This window comes from Mytilus edulis, chromosome 8 (genome assembly GCF_963676685.1).
Source record: "Mytilus edulis chromosome 8, xbMytEdul2.2, whole genome shotgun sequence".
NCBI classification, from domain to species: domain Eukaryota; kingdom Metazoa; phylum Mollusca; class Bivalvia; order Mytilida; family Mytilidae; genus Mytilus; species Mytilus edulis.
This window is the reverse complement of record NC_092351.1, coordinates 59,784,250-59,804,086: the sequence shown is the minus strand read 5'-3', so window position 1 is coordinate 59,804,086 and position 19,837 is coordinate 59,784,250. Positions and strand designations below refer to the sequence as shown.

General features: G+C 31.6%; 2 protein-coding genes across 2 annotated transcripts; one reads left to right on the top strand and one right to left on the bottom strand.

Annotated features, from left to right (window-relative positions):
* The first annotated feature begins 127 nt into the window (after positions 1 to 127).
* Positions 128 to 10,431, top strand: LOC139484239 (uncharacterized). The gene is made up of 7 exons (XM_071267974.1): positions 128 to 138; positions 1,077 to 1,163; positions 1,658 to 1,758; positions 1,873 to 2,047; positions 7,236 to 7,337; positions 7,542 to 7,768; positions 8,216 to 10,431. Exons 1-7 carry the CDS (start codon positions 128 to 130, stop codon positions 8,371 to 8,373), a joined length of 861 nt encoding a protein of 286 aa, XP_071124075.1. The 3' UTR covers positions 8,374 to 10,431.
* On the bottom strand, positions 2,506 to 4,545 carry LOC139485959 (zinc finger MYM-type protein 2-like). Its single transcript, XM_071270636.1, has 2 exons — positions 3,761 to 4,545; positions 2,506 to 3,206 (listed from the first exon to the last, which is right to left on the bottom strand). Exons 1-2 carry the CDS (start codon positions 4,455 to 4,457, stop codon positions 2,536 to 2,538), a joined length of 1,368 nt encoding a protein of 455 aa, XP_071126737.1. The 5' UTR covers positions 4,458 to 4,545; the 3' UTR covers positions 2,506 to 2,535.
* Positions 10,432 to 19,837: the final 9,406 nt, after the last annotated feature.

The window sequence follows — 19,837 nt, the reverse complement described above, 5'->3', positions numbered from 1 at the left end:
GAAAAAACCAATGGAAATATTGTGCAAAGCATGGAAATGGGCTAGAGTTCAAAGGCATTTTGATGTGCACGATAGCAGATACTATCTGACACCAGTTGACATTAAGAATATATGTCAACGTTACAAAATGGATAAAAGGTATCAAAACATAATCAAAAGATTTACTTAAAATATGTACTTACTACTTTGTTCTTGTCAAAAATCCAAAGAAACAGGCTTTGTCTCTACGTATCCAGTCATCAAAAAATAACCATTGCCCGGACTTAAGTTACCTCTGATTACTTGAACCAAATCTTTATATTGAAGTACACAGACAAAGACTTTGCTACCTCTGATAACACTTAAAATATAAAGATTTTGGTAACCTCTGGTTAATTAACACAGATATGGACCTGGGTCGCCACTTGTACCCTTAAATGTTTGCAGAATTTGATAATCACTTTTCACCAATTTGTTTACTCTGGTCACCTTAAACATATATATAATGATACACAGATATTGACTAGGGCTACCTTAAACATACTTGTGTTTCCTATGTCTATTTTAGATATGTGTATAATCTATACTCCTTTTGAAACCGTACACATATATTGACTTTGGTTACCACTGTTCACCGCAACTTTGGTCACATCTGGACAATTTAAAAATATTGATAGCTTCACACAAAGTATATCCTTGGTTCCATCTTGTTACATCTACATACTTTGGTAAAGTTAAATGTAAAGAGCATTTGGTATTTAGTACCTTACACTGGAATTGACGTTGGTTACCTCTATGACATTCATAGATACAGACTTTGGTTTGCGGTCATTTAAACTGATGCACTGTATGCAAACCCAATGGTCGTCTGTTTAAATCATTACTTTATATAGATATTTAGACCTTTATTCACCATTTAATCTTTTTACCAATCTGATTGTAATTATGCACTTTACACAGTAAATGAACTTTGGTGTTTTCTGGTCAAATTATACAGATGTACTGTTGACATTGGTTCTGTACATGTCAGTACTTGTATTGATCTATGATATTTCTACAAAAGTTGGTTAAATTTTATATTTCCTCATTTGTTTTAGAATTCACCAGAATGATGCTGTAGCTGTACACGAGTTATGCACACACATACTGAAGGAAAAGATAATTTTCTACCAAGAATTGAAAGAGTAATTATTCTTATATAATAATGTACTTTTGTAAATTTTAATGACTGATATAAGCATAATGCTGATAAAGAGTAATTCTGAAATTACTGATTGATACCCAGTTTTGTTCTTCAGACATGACTGGATTGCCTTATGTTCAAATGAATTTTTTTTATAGTACTCGTCTGTCCAATTTCGTATATGATTTTGTCCGTAAAATGTTTCAATGAGAGCTGTACAGAGGAGTTTTCTGTAGTATATCTGACTTCTTATAATAGATGCTTTGTATTTTTGGTTTTTATCCTTTTGAGTGTTTTTAGTGCTACACTTGTTCACAAGTCATATATTTTGTCAATAGATTTTACATTTTTGTCTTTTCAGTTTTCATTGAGGTTATTTAATATGAGTACAATGTAGCTAGTTTGTCGTCTTCTCTTTCATTAAATGCACATGATTTCAACATAAAATATATACTCATACTTCTGGACATTAAATATGTAACATTTACATTGTAGGGGAGTACATCCATTAGAAATCATTTACCAGAATGAAGCACAAAGAAAGAGAATGATGAAACTAGCAGAAAATGTGGTGTTTTTAGATGCTACATATAAAGGTATAATTATACTTATATATAATCATGGAAATTTCAATTTACAATATTAACACGTGTAAAAAAAAATGAACTGTGTGACAATAAACTTACAGCATATTTTTTTGTTTGTTTAAGGATTAACTGCCTATGGTTATTCATTCTATGCTCTTGTTGCAAGAGATGAACAGCAAGGCCGGGGCACTCCTCTTTCGTACTGTATCTTGTCAGATGATACTGGTGAAGTTGTCAAAATATTTCTGAGATATCTGAAGACTACGGCTGAAAATCAGGGATTTGATTTCTGTCCAAGGTTTGTGGGTATCAAAGTTGACAATATTTCGAATTCAATAGTATACACCTATTGACTGGGTGTGAGGGTAATAGCAAGTTTGTTGTCCCTGAGATACCAACTATTGCTCGAGGCGAAGCCGAGGGCAATAGTTGGTATGCGAAGGGACAACAAACTTGCTATTACCCGCACACCCAGTCATTAGGTGTTTTATTATACTGAACAACACAACTTTCAAAGAAATCTTCAAACACCTTCTGTCAAATGTAAATTAGAAGATCTATACCATACTATTTGCACATTGTACAAGTACAACCACAGTAGTATTCCAGGACCATTCATGACAATATTTACCAATTTAGTTTCCTGATTCATATGGTATCTTAAATAAAATAGTAAACAGCATTGTATGATTTAATAATGACTGTATTTTCAACAAAATATAACAAGAAACATATCGAATAATAACATTAATTGACTCACTAAAGTTACTGACTAACTGAATTTACTCACTTCTCAAAATGAAAATGTATATTGGAATTGTTAATGTTTTGAATTGAAAACCCAGACAATGGGAAACGGAAGTTATTATTGACACCTACTGTTGAACTACATGAAGGAGGAATAATATTTTGAATGTTTGTCTGATTTGACTCATAGCTTGAAATGTCCTGTAGTATTTGATCAAATTCAATATCATTAGAAAGTAAGTCAACGCTATTATCACATATTGATGTTGTTGTATCCTGAGTTTTAACTCTCTTTTCTGATAATTCACCATTTAAACTTGTTGCACTTTGAATAGTTTCACTTAGAATGTTTGACATTTCATGTTTTTTAGTACTGCTCAGACGCTTGCAGTAGGACTTTACTGCTGATTCCGACTTGTGGCCGCTAAGTCCCATAATGTGTCGAGTTTCAATACCCCCTTCGTCCAAGACAGTTATGCATGTACTGCGTATGCAATGATTTGTGTACCTACGAGACAAATCACACTCTTCGCTTATTTTAGCCATTAGATTTCCAAGAGTATTTTTTCCTACTGGACTATTGTCATACCATATATCGGCGGATTCTGTAGTTTTGGATGCACGCTTTGGACGCTGCCAAAACTCTGTCCTGTCTGGATGCAGCTTACTAAAATATTTGGTGAAAGATATAACAGGGCAATTAGCACTTCCTGAAAAAAAAAGGATAGACACTTTTAATACATAATTGAAGTTTACCAGAAAAATTCTTTTTTTGGTGTGTTTATAAGATTTTTTATACATTGTTCCTGCAATTTTTGAGAGAGTTTTGATTTTTTTTAATTACAGTTTTAAGAAATAAACAACTTACAATTTCCCATAATTTCCTATCTCACAATGCTGATGTACGTTACATTATTAATCATAGTAAAAACCAATGTTTGAGGATGTTAGTTAAGTTGATTGACCTCTGGTCAACTGGTGTAACTCATTGAAAAAGATACATGTACATGTGCTTGTAAATAATGTGTCTCATCAGTGAGTCAAGTGAACAATGGTAAAATTAAGGAATAACAGTACTGTAGTTGTGTCACTGTCAATTGCCAATTTAACGGTCGCAAATGCAGTTTTACTGGCGACGCGTATGTGAACTTCATATGTGCAAAACTCATTATAGAATGTATTCAACGTAAACTTCTTAAACATGGTTTCAGCATCATGTATTTAATCTATTTATCTATTACATTTATAACAACAAATAATTTACCTGGAATTTCATACATCCTGCCGTCTTTATCATCAACATCTGTAAAGTCATCCCCTCTATGATTTTTGGTTTGCCGTACAACTTTAACTCTGACATACCGCAGCCCTTTTGCATCTCTTTTTAACTCGAAATCGTCCCTTTGTACATCTCTTATATTCTCTCTGCCTCTATTACAGAAGTAATACAAATACTCAAAAAACACTCTCTTCTGTAATGCCTCGGGAGTCTTAAGGGAAAATTGTTCATGTTTATATAATTTCTGTAAGTCTTCAGGACAAATAGGCTCTTTGTGATTGACATTGGCCTTCCCTTCTTTTTTCATCGCCACCATCATAGCTTTGAACATATCATTTGCAGCTTTATACTCTTCATTGTTGATTATGTCTTGTTTTCTTGTTTCAGCGAAATGTTTTTGTAAGCCAAATCTTAATGTAATCAAAGATTTTTTAGCATATAATGTACCATCTGTTTTTCTGACCTCAACATAAAATTGTCGGAGTGTTTTGACGACGTCTTCTGTGTTGGCCTGGTCTAAGTCTTGTATAGTTTTATATAAACCGTCTTTTTCTAGCAAATAATCTCCTATTATCCTTTTTGATACTCCTATTACGTTTTTAGTATTTTTCGAATCTCTGTCATTCAATATTTTACTAAGATCATCAGGTTCTAAAGATGCAAATCTGCTTGTTTCTGCCATGTTTTGATCGTCTGATGTCGTCTTCCTGTTTTCGATATTTCAGTGTTTTACATGACTATGGGAAAAACTCAGAGAATCGCGAATGATAAATGACGTCATTTTTGACCAATGAAAAGAAAGTTAGAAAAGTTCGGGAAATCTACTTACAAAACTATTCACCGGGTAAATAGTCTTTGAAACTATTAACTGGCAAATTGTCTTTAGAAGGAAATAGCACAACTATTTCATGTATTTTATATAGGAAAAAAACTCTTGAAGTATAATAACATTGCTTATTAACACTTTTCATTTTCGTCTTATTATTTGTTTACAATTAGTTACAATATTCGGAGTCAACATCAAATCTGATATGGATATAAAAGATAAATAAAAGCCATTCAATTATATCTTTTAATTAATTTGTCTGTAAAAATTACAGGTTAAACTATGACATTATTCACATATTCTTGCAGTGATAGTTATTTGACAATTGACCAATAGACAATGCAATGAAAGATTCATCTAAAGAAACATTTTTTCCTGCATATCAAAATTAATACAATTAAGGTCAACAACAATTTAAGTTGAATTTTGGCAAAGAATATTAGATAAATAATTTTGCATAATAATATTTATCTCATGGACTAATGAAACTTACAAAAACATCAATTTCCTTAAAAACTTTTGAGAGTGATCTATGGAAGGCCATAAAACCAAAGCATGTAAGATTAATTCATAGTCAGGTTTACATATAACATAATAATTAAAGCTTTGTTGGGCTTGTTTCCAAACTTTTCAATCAAAAATTGAGAATCTAATTGATATAAAAAAATAAGAATTTACATAATTATTTACAAATTAACAAATAGTATTATAGAATAAAACCAATATGAGATAAAGATACAAATTGTTGATACTGCAGTGTTACATTTTGTTTACTAGATCTTTTATGGTACCAAAGAAATCAGCGCAATTAATGAAGTATTCCCAAACAGCTCCGTTTTACTTTGCTGGTTTCATGTTTTACAGGTATTATATCATTCAATATATGTATCATACATTTTACCTTTATGGGAAAAAAATCAGTTATTAAATGAGAGTTATTCTGTGAAATTTCACTCTATTGAATCAATAGGTATTAATTGCATTGGATTTAACATTTTATATCTTGTTTTTGTTTATAAGCCTGGGGTCAGTTTTGATTTAATAAATCAACTCTTTCGCATTAATACTCATAGATCAAATATTATCTTGTTGAAAAATAATTAGTCATGATATATTCAAGACAATATTAAATTATTATTAGCAAGAAATCTTTAAGACATGAACTAAATATAAATGATTTGGTTTACAGGCTGTGTACATATTTTTGAATAAAAAAGAATCTGGTGTATCAGGACCCATGCACGCACAAACCAAAAAAAAAGTTATTGACTATATCAGAACTATGAAAATATATACCAGGGTAATCAAACGTGCTAGTTAAGACAAATAAAATATAATGAACCTATGATACCACAGTGAAATAGAATAATTTTTAAATTGGTCAATAATTTTGAGTTGGTCCTGACAAATTCAAATAATGTATTCGAATATTAAATATGTACTAGGTGAATGTTAATTTACATAGTATAACTGGACCTGAATCTGATATTTTTTTTACAACAGTCTTATATGCAGAGGATGTGAAACATTGTTTTTAAAAATAAATCACGAATTTGTTGCCTCACAATGAAACACGATTGGTTATTGATATGTTAATATTATAAGAAAAATCCCTGTAGAAATGAGACATTAGTGGGATCTTTTTCTCTTTTTCCAATATTGTAATTGTTTAAATATCAAAAGATGATAAATCATATCAACAAGATTTTTCATAATGAGTGAATTAAAACGCAATAATAATAATAAAAAATTACAATCAATGAATTTTGGTTGATAAAAGATAAAAAAAAAAAAAAACAAAAAAAAACAGTAAAACATATAGCAATGAATCTCTATTGAATTATATCAGTAAAATAATTTAGAAAGTACAAAGAGTTGCTTAATGCGATTTAAAGATCTTACCTATAAATGTACAATGCTTATGAGTACATGCATGCGTGTTTAATCTATAAATTCTGTTTCTATACTCAAAAAAAATGTGTCAATATAATTTTTCATCAGAAAGAAGACTTGTCTCAACAAGTTCAAATGTTGCAAGAGAAGATGCATTCCAAACAAATAACAGACTACTTGTTAGACAACTGGTGTACTGACAAGTGGGGATGTCGATGGGCCAACTATGGAAGACATTTTTTTATGAAGATTAAGATACAAATAACTTAGTTGAAAGGTTATTAATGCATTGTATTACTATACACCTTATATATTACTAGATCGAAATTTTAAGCATCATCTAATTATTATCTGTTTGATAATAGTAACTAACTATATTTTATTTTGTGGATAAACACTTTGGCTAAATCCTACTTCTTCGTGGGTAACCAAAGACTTAAAATGATATAAACTATACATTTTTTAACTATACGGAGAGATTATTGCCGTTCTTTCATGATAGGGTTATGCAAATTTAATACAAATATCATAATCGTCAATGCAAGTCGATAATTACATAAAAGCAGACAAAATGAAAAATGTAGTCTAGCAAAACCTGATGTGTATGAGAACTTTAAAAGAAAAAATATAATGCTACTTATAACATTCAAATGTATACACATTATAATTTTATGTACTTTCTATTTGTACATTCAAACATAAATCATAAATTCAAAGTCATTAACATTTTGTCGTTTTCAGGTTTTTCCTGGGCATGAAATACCATTTCCTTGGTGGGTATGCCAATAGCAGAGTAGAGGACTTACTTATTCTGCTCCATGGAAATGTAACTATGTTTTATGAGTAAGTAAGTTTAAATTTGTCACAATCCTGTTCTTCTTATCGTTCACTTGAATCGTCTGAAATTAGAAGGATCATTTCAATTTAAGATGCAAATACATTGAGTATTAAATACTGTAAATTCAATTTTTGAAGAAATAATTTATTAATAGATCTTTGAATTATGTTTTCATAATCAAAAATAAATAAAAAACATCGTAATTTTAGCTATCTAGATGAACTCGAAAATATTGGTCGCCTGAAAAATATGGGAGGACAAAGGGAAGACAAAAGTAAATTGACAGCAGAGAATATGCTCAAGGCAGGACTCGACCAAACTGTGCAATGGACTTCTTCCACAGTATGCACTGTTCCATCACAGACAGCATTTGGGACGATTTATAATGTGGACATTGTCAATGTAGTGTGCAACTGTCCAGCTGCAACAACAAGAGGTAAGTTTTTTTTTATTATCTTAAGTCAGTTCAACAATGTTTAAAAGTACACCATCAAGTATGAATTGTTGAAATCAAGATAATTAATTTCGGGTGCCGTAAATCGTCGCGGAAATGCTTACCCTTCTTGGGCACCTAATTTTACTTCAGGTTTATAGTGGAGTTCGTGTTGTTTATTATTGTTTTTTTACTGTTGTTGTAAATGTCTTTTGGTTTTATGAGTCTCCTCGGTTTTGTTGTCTTCCAACAAGACGTTATCAACCGTCATCAGGTTATACAAGTGCAAATAATCATTTGCCTCATCAACTTGTCTAAAACGATGCGATCCAATTTAAGTAAATCTTTACTGCATGTTGATTGGTGGTTTTGTTTAAAGTTTGTACAATTGAAAGTAAACCATAAGGGTACAATGCATTTATTTATGTTCCATTCTCTACTATTTTTTAGGAATGTGTAAGCATGTTCATTTAGCTGATTTGATTGCTTCTAAAAGGAACATCGACCCCACTGTAGAGCGCAGATCAGAAGCAATGAATGTATTTAATGCAGAACAATATTTTTATGACAGAGATAACAACCAGGTAGAGGTTTTGTCCAGTTGTTAATTTGACCTCATTCAAATGTACATGTTTTGCCAATAGCCATGGTATACATTGTGTTTGTGTGATGGTGGCAAAAATGGTAGTTCCATCACCTGACATAGAGTCTACTTCAATTGATGAAACAAGACAACAATTAAAGGAAGACAAAGAAACAACCGACCAGGCTATTAAAAGAAAAATTGAGGAAATCAATATATATGTAAACAATAAAAATTTTCAGACAATTGACGTGAAAAAAAAGAAAACTATTTTACAAGCACTCACAACGGCATTATATATTTGTAAGACAATCAACTTTTCCAAAACAACAAGAAAGCGAAAGCAACAACCGCTGTTTCCAATCAGAAAATCCAAAAGTTCAAAAACTGATCATGACTATTCAGTTAGCCGAAAGTGTGTTCTGAAAAAAAAACGGGGGAGTACAGTTAATGTGGATGGCAGTTTCAAATCTACCCACAGAAAGAAAGGATCCATTCGTAAACCATTTCAATGAAAAAAATAATGAAATATTATACTGATTTTGAAAAACTGCTTTTTCTTGATATTCATTCAAAAATTTTATATGTTACATTGGTGCCTAAAGGCTTTAAAAGTAGGACATATACAGTTTGCTCTTGAAATGTTTTGCAAAGATACTGATGTTTCCAAATGTATATAATTTGATACAACAAATACTTATTCCTACTGAAGATTTTGTCAAGCAGATACATTGGCTAATTATTACATTGGTCTAGGTCTGTTTGCTGTCTCAAGTAGGTTATATTTTTTAAGCAAATGATCAAATATGTTTTAAGTTAAGATAATACGTGTGATGTGTCTAATAAATCATTACCTGGCAGCATTGTCTCTGTTGTCTTCCAAAAGGCCTCAAAATCTTTCCCATGCATTGCCTTGTTAACATTTGTTTTATTTAGTTCGCCTAGAACATGGCCAATAATTTCTCTGCAAAAATAATTTAAGACAGCAATTTTATTATTACAGGACATTTCTTTACCTACATAATTTTATATAATGACACCGTTTTAATTCTTCTAGTTTTAATAAGAATCATTTAATCTAAACAAAGAAAAGACTTTACAAGAATGCATTTTATTTTATTGACTTAAATATTCTTTTTAAAATGTTTTAATATGTTGGTACTATAATGCTTAATTTATGTCATTAATAACAAAAATTGTATTCAATAATTTTAAATGTTTCCTAGCTACAATAAAATAGAGCATGTTAAACCGTTGAAAAATAAATGAGAAAAGCAATGTTATGCATATCAACAATAAAACATAGGACAAAGTCGAATTGTAAGGCCAAATTAAAAAGTAATTTGTACATCAATAATTATAAGTCAATTGTTCTACCTAGCTTTCCGATAAAAATGTAGTGTGGATTGTTTCAAGTTTATGACCAGTAAGAAGTAGATTGTATATGATTTTATAGTCAGTATTCCAACGATGCTAATAATTTTAAAATGATTGATTGCATGTCAGTTTGCTTTGATAAGTTTATTATTTAGTACACAGAGAAATATGAAACTTGCACAACCTTGAGTTGGTTTTTTACGTTTCGGTCAGGTTGTTGTCTCTTTGACATATTCTCCGTGTCCATATAGTTATATTCAAACAAAATCTATTTTTGAACAGCTGGAAGTATGTTTGTGTTTGAATCATGTTTTTTTTTCAATTACTTATGATGTATCATTTCTCTGTATATTAAAATGATAACTACACATTTCCATTCGCAGTTAACCCATTTATTCATATTCTATATAATTATACATTTGTAGACCTCGAGTGCAAAAAGATAGATTGCATTATAGACTTGATTATGAATTTATGATCTGAATTTTGTTACAAATTTAGTCTAGAATAATTATTGAAACAGATAAGCAATTAATTGAATAGATGAGAATACTCAGTTCATAATTCATTGTTTAGAAGATGAATACATAATGATCATGGTATTTGGAAAATGTATGTTTTATATATTTCATGTTAATCTAAATGTTTGTATTTTCTATTGTGTATTTTATTCCATACTCTTAGTATGTAATAAAGATGTCAAGAAGGCGATTGCTTTTGTAGCCATTATAGATCCAATGTTCATAAAATCTGAATAATTGAATTCCCCTCAAACACTTACTTAGCTTTTTCAGTGTCACCCTTTTTTTGGGCAGCTGTCCCTTTCATTTTTCGGCATACTGCCTTTTTGGTTGCTTCGTTATCGACAAGATCCTCGGTTAAAGTATTTAAGGATTGTACTTGATAGTCAACATCACCTGAAAATGAAGTGAGATACAGTTGTGATTTTTCCTGCAGTTAAGCTAATAAATATATGTAATAAGACATATTAAGCACCGTTATGAAAGTTCTTACAACTTAAAAAAATGTCTTACAGATTGGCAAAGCCACATGTATATGATTCACAGTAGACATATGATTTCTAATGATACAGTAATATACCAAGGGATCCTAAACTCAAGCATGAACAATATTATGGGCACCACATAATGAGCTGGATCTGCTAACCATTCTAGATAACCTGAGACCACCCTGGTTTTTGGTGGGGTTTTTTTTTTTTTTTTTTGCCCAGCTTTGTCAGATTGTTCTCCAAATTTCAGTTTGATTGTTCCTTTCGACCCATTTACCATTCCTTACCTACTACTCTATGAATGCTTTTAAAAAAAAACCCGATCATCAATTTATGTGTTTAAACCAGCATAAACTGTTTTCTTTGAGAATCAAGTGTATTCACTAATATACAATAAAATTCTATAGTCTTGCTGAACCAGTAATGCATATCAAACCTGTTCTTGTCCTTTTTTCCTTCTCTTCGATTGTCTTACATTTCCTACAAATGATAAAAAACATAACATGACTTATGTTTTGATGACCAGAGGTAACCAAATTCGAAATCTGCATAAGGTGACCAGAGGTAACCAAATCCAATATCTGCATAAGGTGACCAGATATAACCAAATCCAATATCTGCATAAGGTGACCAGAGGTAACCAAATTTAATATCTTCATAAGGTGACCAGAGGTCCTCAAATCCAATATATGCATAAGGTGACCAGATATTTAACAAATCCAATTTCTTCATAGGCTGACCAGCGGTCCCCAAATTCAATATCTGCATAAGGTGATCAGAGGTCCCCAAATCCAATATCTGCATATCGTGACCACAGGTCCCCAAATCCAATAGCTGCATTTGGTGACCAGAGGTCCTCATATCAAATATCTACATAAGATGACCAGATATTTAACAAATCCAATTTCCTCATAGGGTGACCAGAGGTCCACAAATCAAATATCTGCATAAGGTGACAAGAGGTTCCCAAATTCAATATCTGCATAAGGTGACCAGAGGTCCCCAAATCAAATATCTTCATAAGGTGACCAGAGGTCCCCAAATTCAATATCTGCATAAGGTGACCAGAGGTCCCCAAATTTAATATCTGCATAAGGTGACCAAATATAACCAAATCCAATATCAGCATAAGGTGACCAGAGGTAACCAAATTTAATATCTTCATAAGGTGACCAGAGGTCCTCAAATCCAGTATCTGCATAAGGTGACAAGATATATAACAAATCCAATTTCTTCATAGGGTCACCAAAGGTCCCCAAATCGAATATCTGCATAAGGTGACCAGAGGTCCCCAAATCCAATATCTGCATAAGGTGACCAGAGGTTCCAAAATCCAATATCTGCATAAGATGACCAGATTTAACCAAATCCAATATCTTCATAAGGTGACCAGAGGTCCCCAATTCCAATATCTGCATAAGGTGACCAGATTTAACAAAATCCAGTATCTTCATAAGGTGACCAGAGGTCCCCAAAATCCAATATCTGCATAAGGTGACCAGAGATAACCAAATTTAATATCTTCATAAGGTGACCAGAGGTCCTCAAATCCAATATCTGCATAAGGTGACCAGATATATGAAGAAAAAGATTTTTTTTCAATCAAACCTAAGTAGCGATTTTAAAGCTATCGATAACAAGTTTTAAGTTTAAATGGAAATTTAGTTTCAGTATCTTATAGACTTAATGAACCTTTCCATCATATTTAAAAAAAAAATGATAAAATGAATACCTACCACTTTCATCTACATTTTCTTTTGACTTCTTTTTGAAAAAAGAAGTTAAATATTAAATAATCGTATAGGAAATCAACTGATTTATCCTAATGAAGATACGTATAAATTGACTTAATTTCGATTGTAAATGCTCTTGACAACGTAAGCAATTTCAATTATTTACTAAGATTTATTTTTAAATGATCATGGAAGATAATGTTCATTCTTTCTGTTCAGTGTTACTAATATAGTAAATGTAATGTTATAGTATTCTGTTTTTGCTGAACCAATGATATATACAAACCTGTTCTTCTTTTTTCACCCTCTTCAAATTTCTTACATCTTCTACAAATGATAAAAAAAACTCAACATTTAAAAAAGAAATTGTGGTGTAATTGCCAATGAGAAAACTAACGGACTAATTGATGTCCATATAAATGAACGAAAAACAAATATGTAATACAGCAGCAAGCGACAACCATTGAATTGCAGGATCCTGACTTGGGACAGGCACATACATACATAATGTGTCAGGTTAAACATGTTAGTGGGATCCCAACCCTTCCCTAACCTGGGACAGTGGTGTAATAGTACAACATAAGAACGAACTATAAAAATCAGTTGGAAAAGGTTTAACTCAAAAGATGGATACAACAGGGGCCTATATTAACAGTTAATATAGGTCCCTGGATGCAAATAGAAAAACATCTAACAAAAAAGAGTGAAAGTGGCTCGGCACTTATACATCCCAACAACAAAAAGACCATTTGTACAGATCTGAGAGTACTCACTAGTTCAAAGCCAACAACAACCAATAAAACAATCATACATCTAAGATTACATATGACCAATTTTTGTAAATTTTATTGACCAGTGAATAACAAAATCCGAAATCTGCAAAAGGTGCCACGAGAATTCAAATAACAACAGAAAATGACCAAAGATAACTAAATACAATATCTGCTTTAGGTAACCAAGGGTACTCAAATACCATATCTGGTAAAGTTGACCACATGTAGCCAATTAAATATACCAAAAAAAAAAATGAACTTTTCAATCAAACCGATGTAGCCATTTTACAGCTATCGATAACAAGTTTTAAGTTCAAATAGAATAATAGTTTCAGTATCATACACACTTGATGTACTTATCCATCATATATAAGAATAATATATAACAAATTAAATGCATACATACTACTTTCATCTACATTTTCTGAGTACTAATAAATAAAAATTATCTAAATTATCAACTGTCAATGCTCTTGGCAATGTTTGCAAGGTCAATGATTTTCTAAGATTCGTTTTTTAAAAGATCAGGATAGACAATGTTCATTCTGTTGAGTGCTATTAATATTTTAAATGTAATATGTAATAAAATTCTATAGTCTTGCTGAACCAGTTATGCATATCAAACCTGTTCTTGTTCTTTTTTTCCTCTCTTCGATTGTCTTACATTTCCTACAAATGATAAAAAACATAACATGACTTATGTTTTGATGACCAGAGGTAACCAAATCTGAAATCAGCATAAGGTAACCAGAGGTAACCAAATCCAATATTAACATAAGGTGGCCAGAGGTCACCAAATCTAATATTAACATAAAGTGACCAGAGGTCAACAAATCCAATATTTACATAAGGTGACCAGAGGTCATCAAATCCAATATATGAATAAGGTGACAAGAAGTTACCCCATTCTAGCATGTTAAGGCCACCAGAGGTTAACAAATCCCATTTCTGATTAAGATGACCACATGTAATCAAATTAAATATTTATGTAAGGTAATCAAGAAACAAAAAATGATATGTTCAATCAAGCCTAAGTGGCCATTTTAAGTTCAAAAAGAATAATAGTTGCAGCATTATATAAACATAATGTATGTTTCAATAATATTAAAGGTTTGACACAATAAATTAAATGCATACATACCACTCTCATCTACATTTTCTGAAAACTTCTAAAAAAATAAGATAAATATATGATAATTGTATTAGTAAATTCAATTTTATTTATCCAAAAGTATCTTATGAGGATCAGTATTATTTTACTTAATCATCAACTGTCAATGCTCTTGGCAATGTTTGAAAGATCAAGTATTTTTCTTAGATTTGTTTGTAGATGATCATGAAAGATAATGTTCATTGTTTAAAGTTTTATCGGTATATCAAACTTAATGTAATAATATTCTATATTCTTGTTGAACCCATAATGTATATCAAACCTGTTCTTCTTCTTTTTTCTTTTTCTTTCATTGTCTCAACTTTCTACAAATGATATGAAAAACATCAACTAGTTGTATGTAAATGTTAATAACCAGAGATAACCAAATCTGAAATCTGCATCAGGTGACCAGAGGTAACCAAATCCAATATTAACATAAGGTGACCAGAGGTCACCAAATTTTATATTAACATAAAGTGACCAGAGGTAACCAAATCCAATTTAAACGTAAGGTGACCAGAGATAACCAAATCCGATATAAACATAAGGTGACCAGAGATAACCAAATCCAATATTAACATAAGGGGACCAGAGGTCACCAAATCTAATATATGAATAAGGTGACCAGAGGTAACTTAATCTAATATTACCAGAGGTCACCAAATCCAATATTCACAAAAGGTGACCAGAGGTCACCAAATCCAATATATGAATAAGGTGACCAGAAGTTACCCCATTCTAGCATGTTAAGGCCACCAGAGGTTATCAAATCCCATTTCTGGTTAAGGTGACCACATGTAATCAAATTAAATATTTGTGTAAGGTAATCAAGAAACAAAAAATGATTTGTTCAATCAAGCCTAAGTGGCCATTTTACTAGAAACGATTGCAAGTATTCAGTTCAAAAAGAAAATAGTTGCAGCATTATATAAACATAGTGTATGTTTCCATCATATCAAAGGTTTCATACAATAAATAAAATGGATACATACCACTCTCATCTACATTTTCTGAGGACTTCTGAAAAAAGAAGATAAACATTTGATAATTGTATTAATAAATTCAATTTTATTTATCCAAAAGTATCTGATGAGGATAAGTAGAAATATTGACTAAATTATCAACTGTCCATGCTCTTGGCAATATTTGAAAGATCAAGGATTTTTCTTAGATTTGTTTGTAGATGATCGTGAAAGATAATGTTCATTGTGTAAAGTTTTATCGATATATTAAACTTAATGTAATAATGTTCTATATTCTTGTTGAACCCATAATGTATATCAAACCTGTTCTTCTTCTTTTTTCTCTTCCTTTGATTGTCTCAAACTTTCTACAAATGATATGAAAAACATCAACTAGTTGTATGTAAATGTTAATTACCAGAGATGACCAAATCTGAAATCTGCATCAGGTGACCAGAGGTAACCAAATCCAATAATAACATAAGGTGACCAGAGGTCACCAAATCTAATATTAACATAAGGTGACCAGAGGTCACCAAATCCAATATTTACATAAGGTGACCAGAGGTCACCAAATCCAGTATATGAATAAGGTGACCAGAAGTTACCCCATTCTAGCATATAAAGTCCAACAGAGGTTGATGTTAATTACCAGAGATGACCAAATCTGAAATCTCCATCAGGTGACCAGAGGTAACCAAATCCAATAATAACATAAGGTGACCAGAGGTCACCAAATCTATTATTAACATAAGGTGACCAGAGGTCACCAAATCCAATATTTACATAAGGTGACCAGAGGTCACCAAATCCAGTATATGAATAAGGTGACCAGAAGTTACCCCATTCTAGCATATAAAGTCCAACAGAGGTTAACAAATCCCATTTCTGTTTAAGATGGCCACATGTAATCAAATTCAATATTCAAAATTCAAAAAAGAAGATTTCCTTCTAGTCTGTGATTCGAACATTTAAAAGAACGTGTCACCACAAATGACAAATCATACAAAATAGATGAAACGAATATTTTGCTTTGAATGACTTAATTAAACTTAAGTTTGTGTTACTCGTTGTATTCAATTGCTCGGTATGTTAATTTTACTTACAGATAATACAGACGGTGACAGGTTCTAGATCTATGGTGTATTGCTAAATAGAAAGAAGAATTGTCTATTTTTAGTTTTCTATTTTTAGAACTACAATATTACTACACAGAAGAGTACTATTTATAGGGTGACCAGTGGGCACCGTTCAGCGTAACTATTATCCTTGTGCATCCCATTCCCGACAATCAGACGTTTTACGTCAAATATCGTATTTTCCGGATTAGACGTCAGTTGGTTTTTGGCGGCGTCACCTATTAGACGTTCTCCGTCTTCTGTAAACGCTACATAAGAAGGGGTAATTCTGTTCCCTTGCTCATTTGCAATGATTTCAACTCTTCCGTTTTTATACACTCCGACACTAAAAAGTGATAAAGACATTAGTAAGTCTTTGTGAAAATGTAAATAAAAAAAAGTGAAGAAAATAACATTCAAAAGATGAAATGAAAATTAAAGTTGTTGGTTTTAGTTAATACTAGTATGTTTTTATTTATATAGATAAAGGCAACAGTAGTATACAGCTGTTCGAGTTCGAAATTCATAAATCGATTGAGTAAAACAAAAACAAATTCGGGTTACAAACACTGAGGGAAACACATCAAATATAAGAGGAGAACTATGACACAACAGAAACACAACACTAAAATGTAACACACACAGAAACGAACTATAATAATAGAAGTAACAATGGCCATTTTTCTGACTTGGTACAGGACAATTAAAAAAAATATAAGACATTATATATTACTTTTTATGAACCAAAGAACATACTTTCACAAATGTTTCAGTGAATGACGAAAACATATAATGTCATCCCTTTATACTATTAAAATGATTTTTACTCACCAAGAATAAGTAGTTCCGAGGTCGACACCGATCACCGTTCCTATATCTTCGGCGTCCCCGCACACGAGGCCCAAAAGGGTTGTAACTCCAATCAAATAATACTTCATTTCTGTAAATGATTGAAAAACAAAAATATATATACTACATGTAAATATATGATCATAATGCATAGTTTGAAAGGAAATAGTTTAAAAGCATATAAAAAAAGGGAAATATGTTACGTACATAGTCCTACATACTTGCCCATAAGACAACTATCTGCTAAAGACCAAATGACATAAACGCGTTGACAACTACGCTGTATATGCCACCGTAATGCCGTCAACAGTGAGAAAAAACTGATAAATCAGACTGCTTCTGTTCAGCGGGAAAATGGTTAGCTATAGCAAGTCGTCAAGAAATTATATGATAACATACATGTAAATAGTCTAGGTATGGCCAAATTTTCGAAAATTCAAATATAATGTGTCGCTCTCCATGTCGATCCCTTCTTTTAAAACGTGAAAGGAGGCACAAAAAGGACAGAAAAAGGGGTGGATGTAATTGTTATTAACGAAATTTAAAACAAATATCCACCTCAGATCAAATTCATTGTACAAATAGACCTCAAGTAAATGTATAGACGTAATTTAATCACTTTAAAATAGTTTTAACTTACTTTATTAATTTGTTTTCTTCTTATAATTCCGTTTCAATAACCTTCTTCTTGAAGAACAAGCTGTCGAATATCGTAGTTTTAGTTCGGTTTCAACTTTAAAGTTCGACTTTTGATTTAAGACTGATATTGAATAAAATTAAAATGAGTAATTTATATTAAAGAATGTAATTGTTATCTTTGTTTATTCATTGTACAAGTTGTCGTGGCATTCATTTATTTGCTGAGTTTGTTATTTTATTTCGCAGTTGATTCATTAAGGGTAACGTGTTATTAATAAGAACGCGTGGTCTTTAAATTCTGCGCCGAAATAATGTAAACAAGCTGAGTTTCATCATATTTATGTGTTATGACGTCATGCATAAATAGTTTATTTTTATATCGACCATACCAGTACAGTAGACTATATTGACCTAGAGACTTACACATAAAGAAGCTATTTAAGTTAACAATGGTAAATATATACACTTGAGAAATATTAAACTTAACGTTATGGGGGTAATTGAATATTTCCAAAGAAGAAAGATACAGTACAAATGTAACTATATAATTTGAACAGAGACCAGTGGACAAATATGCACTGTAAGTTATATTTAGTTTCTAAATCGAAATCTGGGATTTCCCGTGTTATAAATAGAGTAAACACATTCTATATTACACAGGTCGAGAACTCTAGATTTCTTTACGTCAGAATATATTTGCATAGAAATTTCCCAAACACAAGGCCAATACGGCCTTGAAAAACTGACCAATCGACTCAATGAGCTACAATGCATTGTGGGCTACTACGAGTTTACTACAACCGGAAAACACGTGGAATTAGTTGAAGAACTGTCAAATAATATAGTGTCGGCCAGGATTCTCAAAATATATGTTTTTGTTCTGCGAATGTGATTATTGTAAAATATATAACATAATCTTCAATTTGCATGCTCAGATTAAAAAAGTATTGTTTACGGGCTTCACTATTCGACTTTCTTTTTCGCCTTGTTAAAGTTATTGAACAGGGTTTTTTTTCCCATTGTTATGCATTGTACCTGTGCAATAATTTTACGACCTGAAACAGTGAAATTTCAGATGAAATGACCACTGTCCACTATGAATTTTTTTTTGAGTTCTTTTAAACCTGTATAATGTCATTCTGCCTAGAAAAACACGAAAACTTTCATTGAAACATTAATTTCTTTCTGTACTGGATGTGTAAAATTTTTATCAGGACCTGAACTGAAAGTAAAGAACATCATAATATTCAGTATGCTAAAAATAAGTGTTTTGAAAGCGCCAGGGCTGATCCAGCCATTTTAAAAAGGGGGGTCCTAACCCAGGACAAAAGGGGGGATGGGGGTTTCAACTACATGTCCCCATTCAAATACATTGATCGTTCAAAAAAAGGGGGGTCCAACCTCCGGACCCCCCCCCCCACCTTGGATCCGCCACTGAGCGGGTACGGTATATAGCTTAATACATTTTGTATAGCTTCGAATTCATCCATCGATAAAGTCCGTTTGTTGCTAATTTTATCACAAAATATACCTCAGAGGTTTTTTATCGTTGGGCTGCTGTCATGTTGACGTATGTGAAATATCTCCAATATTTAAAGCCCTGGATCACAGTGGGTGCCATATTACCTATTATTTTTATTCCAAAACGTGCTTTGTATATAGAAATAAAAAGATGAGGTATGAGTGCCAAATGAGACATCTTTCCAAAAAAGACATAATCTAGTAAAGTAAGCAGTCATAGGTTCAATGCCGAAAAGTACGCTATAAATGACCCAAAAATTACTTGTGTAAAACAATCCAAACAAAAAAAACAAAAAAAAAAACGGCCCAATATAATATATATAAAAGGAGAATAAATCTATCTTATAAATAAAAA

Excerpts from the sequence above, each read along its gene's own strand:
- LOC139484239 (XM_071267974.1), top strand. Across the intron at positions 1,164-1,657 it reads TTCTACCAAGAATTGAAAGA|GGGAGTACATCCATTAGAAA; the intron begins GTAATTATTCTT and ends TTTACATTGTAG. Across the intron at positions 7,769-8,215 it reads TCCAGCTGCAACAACAAGAG|GAATGTGTAAGCATGTTCAT; the intron begins GTAAGTTTTTTT and ends ACTATTTTTTAG.
- LOC139485959 (XM_071270636.1), bottom strand. The coding sequence starts at position 4,457 with ATGGCAGAAACAAGCAGATTTGCATCTTTAGAACCTGATGATCTTAGT. Across the intron at positions 3,207-3,760 it reads CAGGATGTATGAAATTCCAG|GAAGTGCTAATTGCCCTGTT; the intron begins GTAAATTATTTG and ends TTTTTTTTTCAG.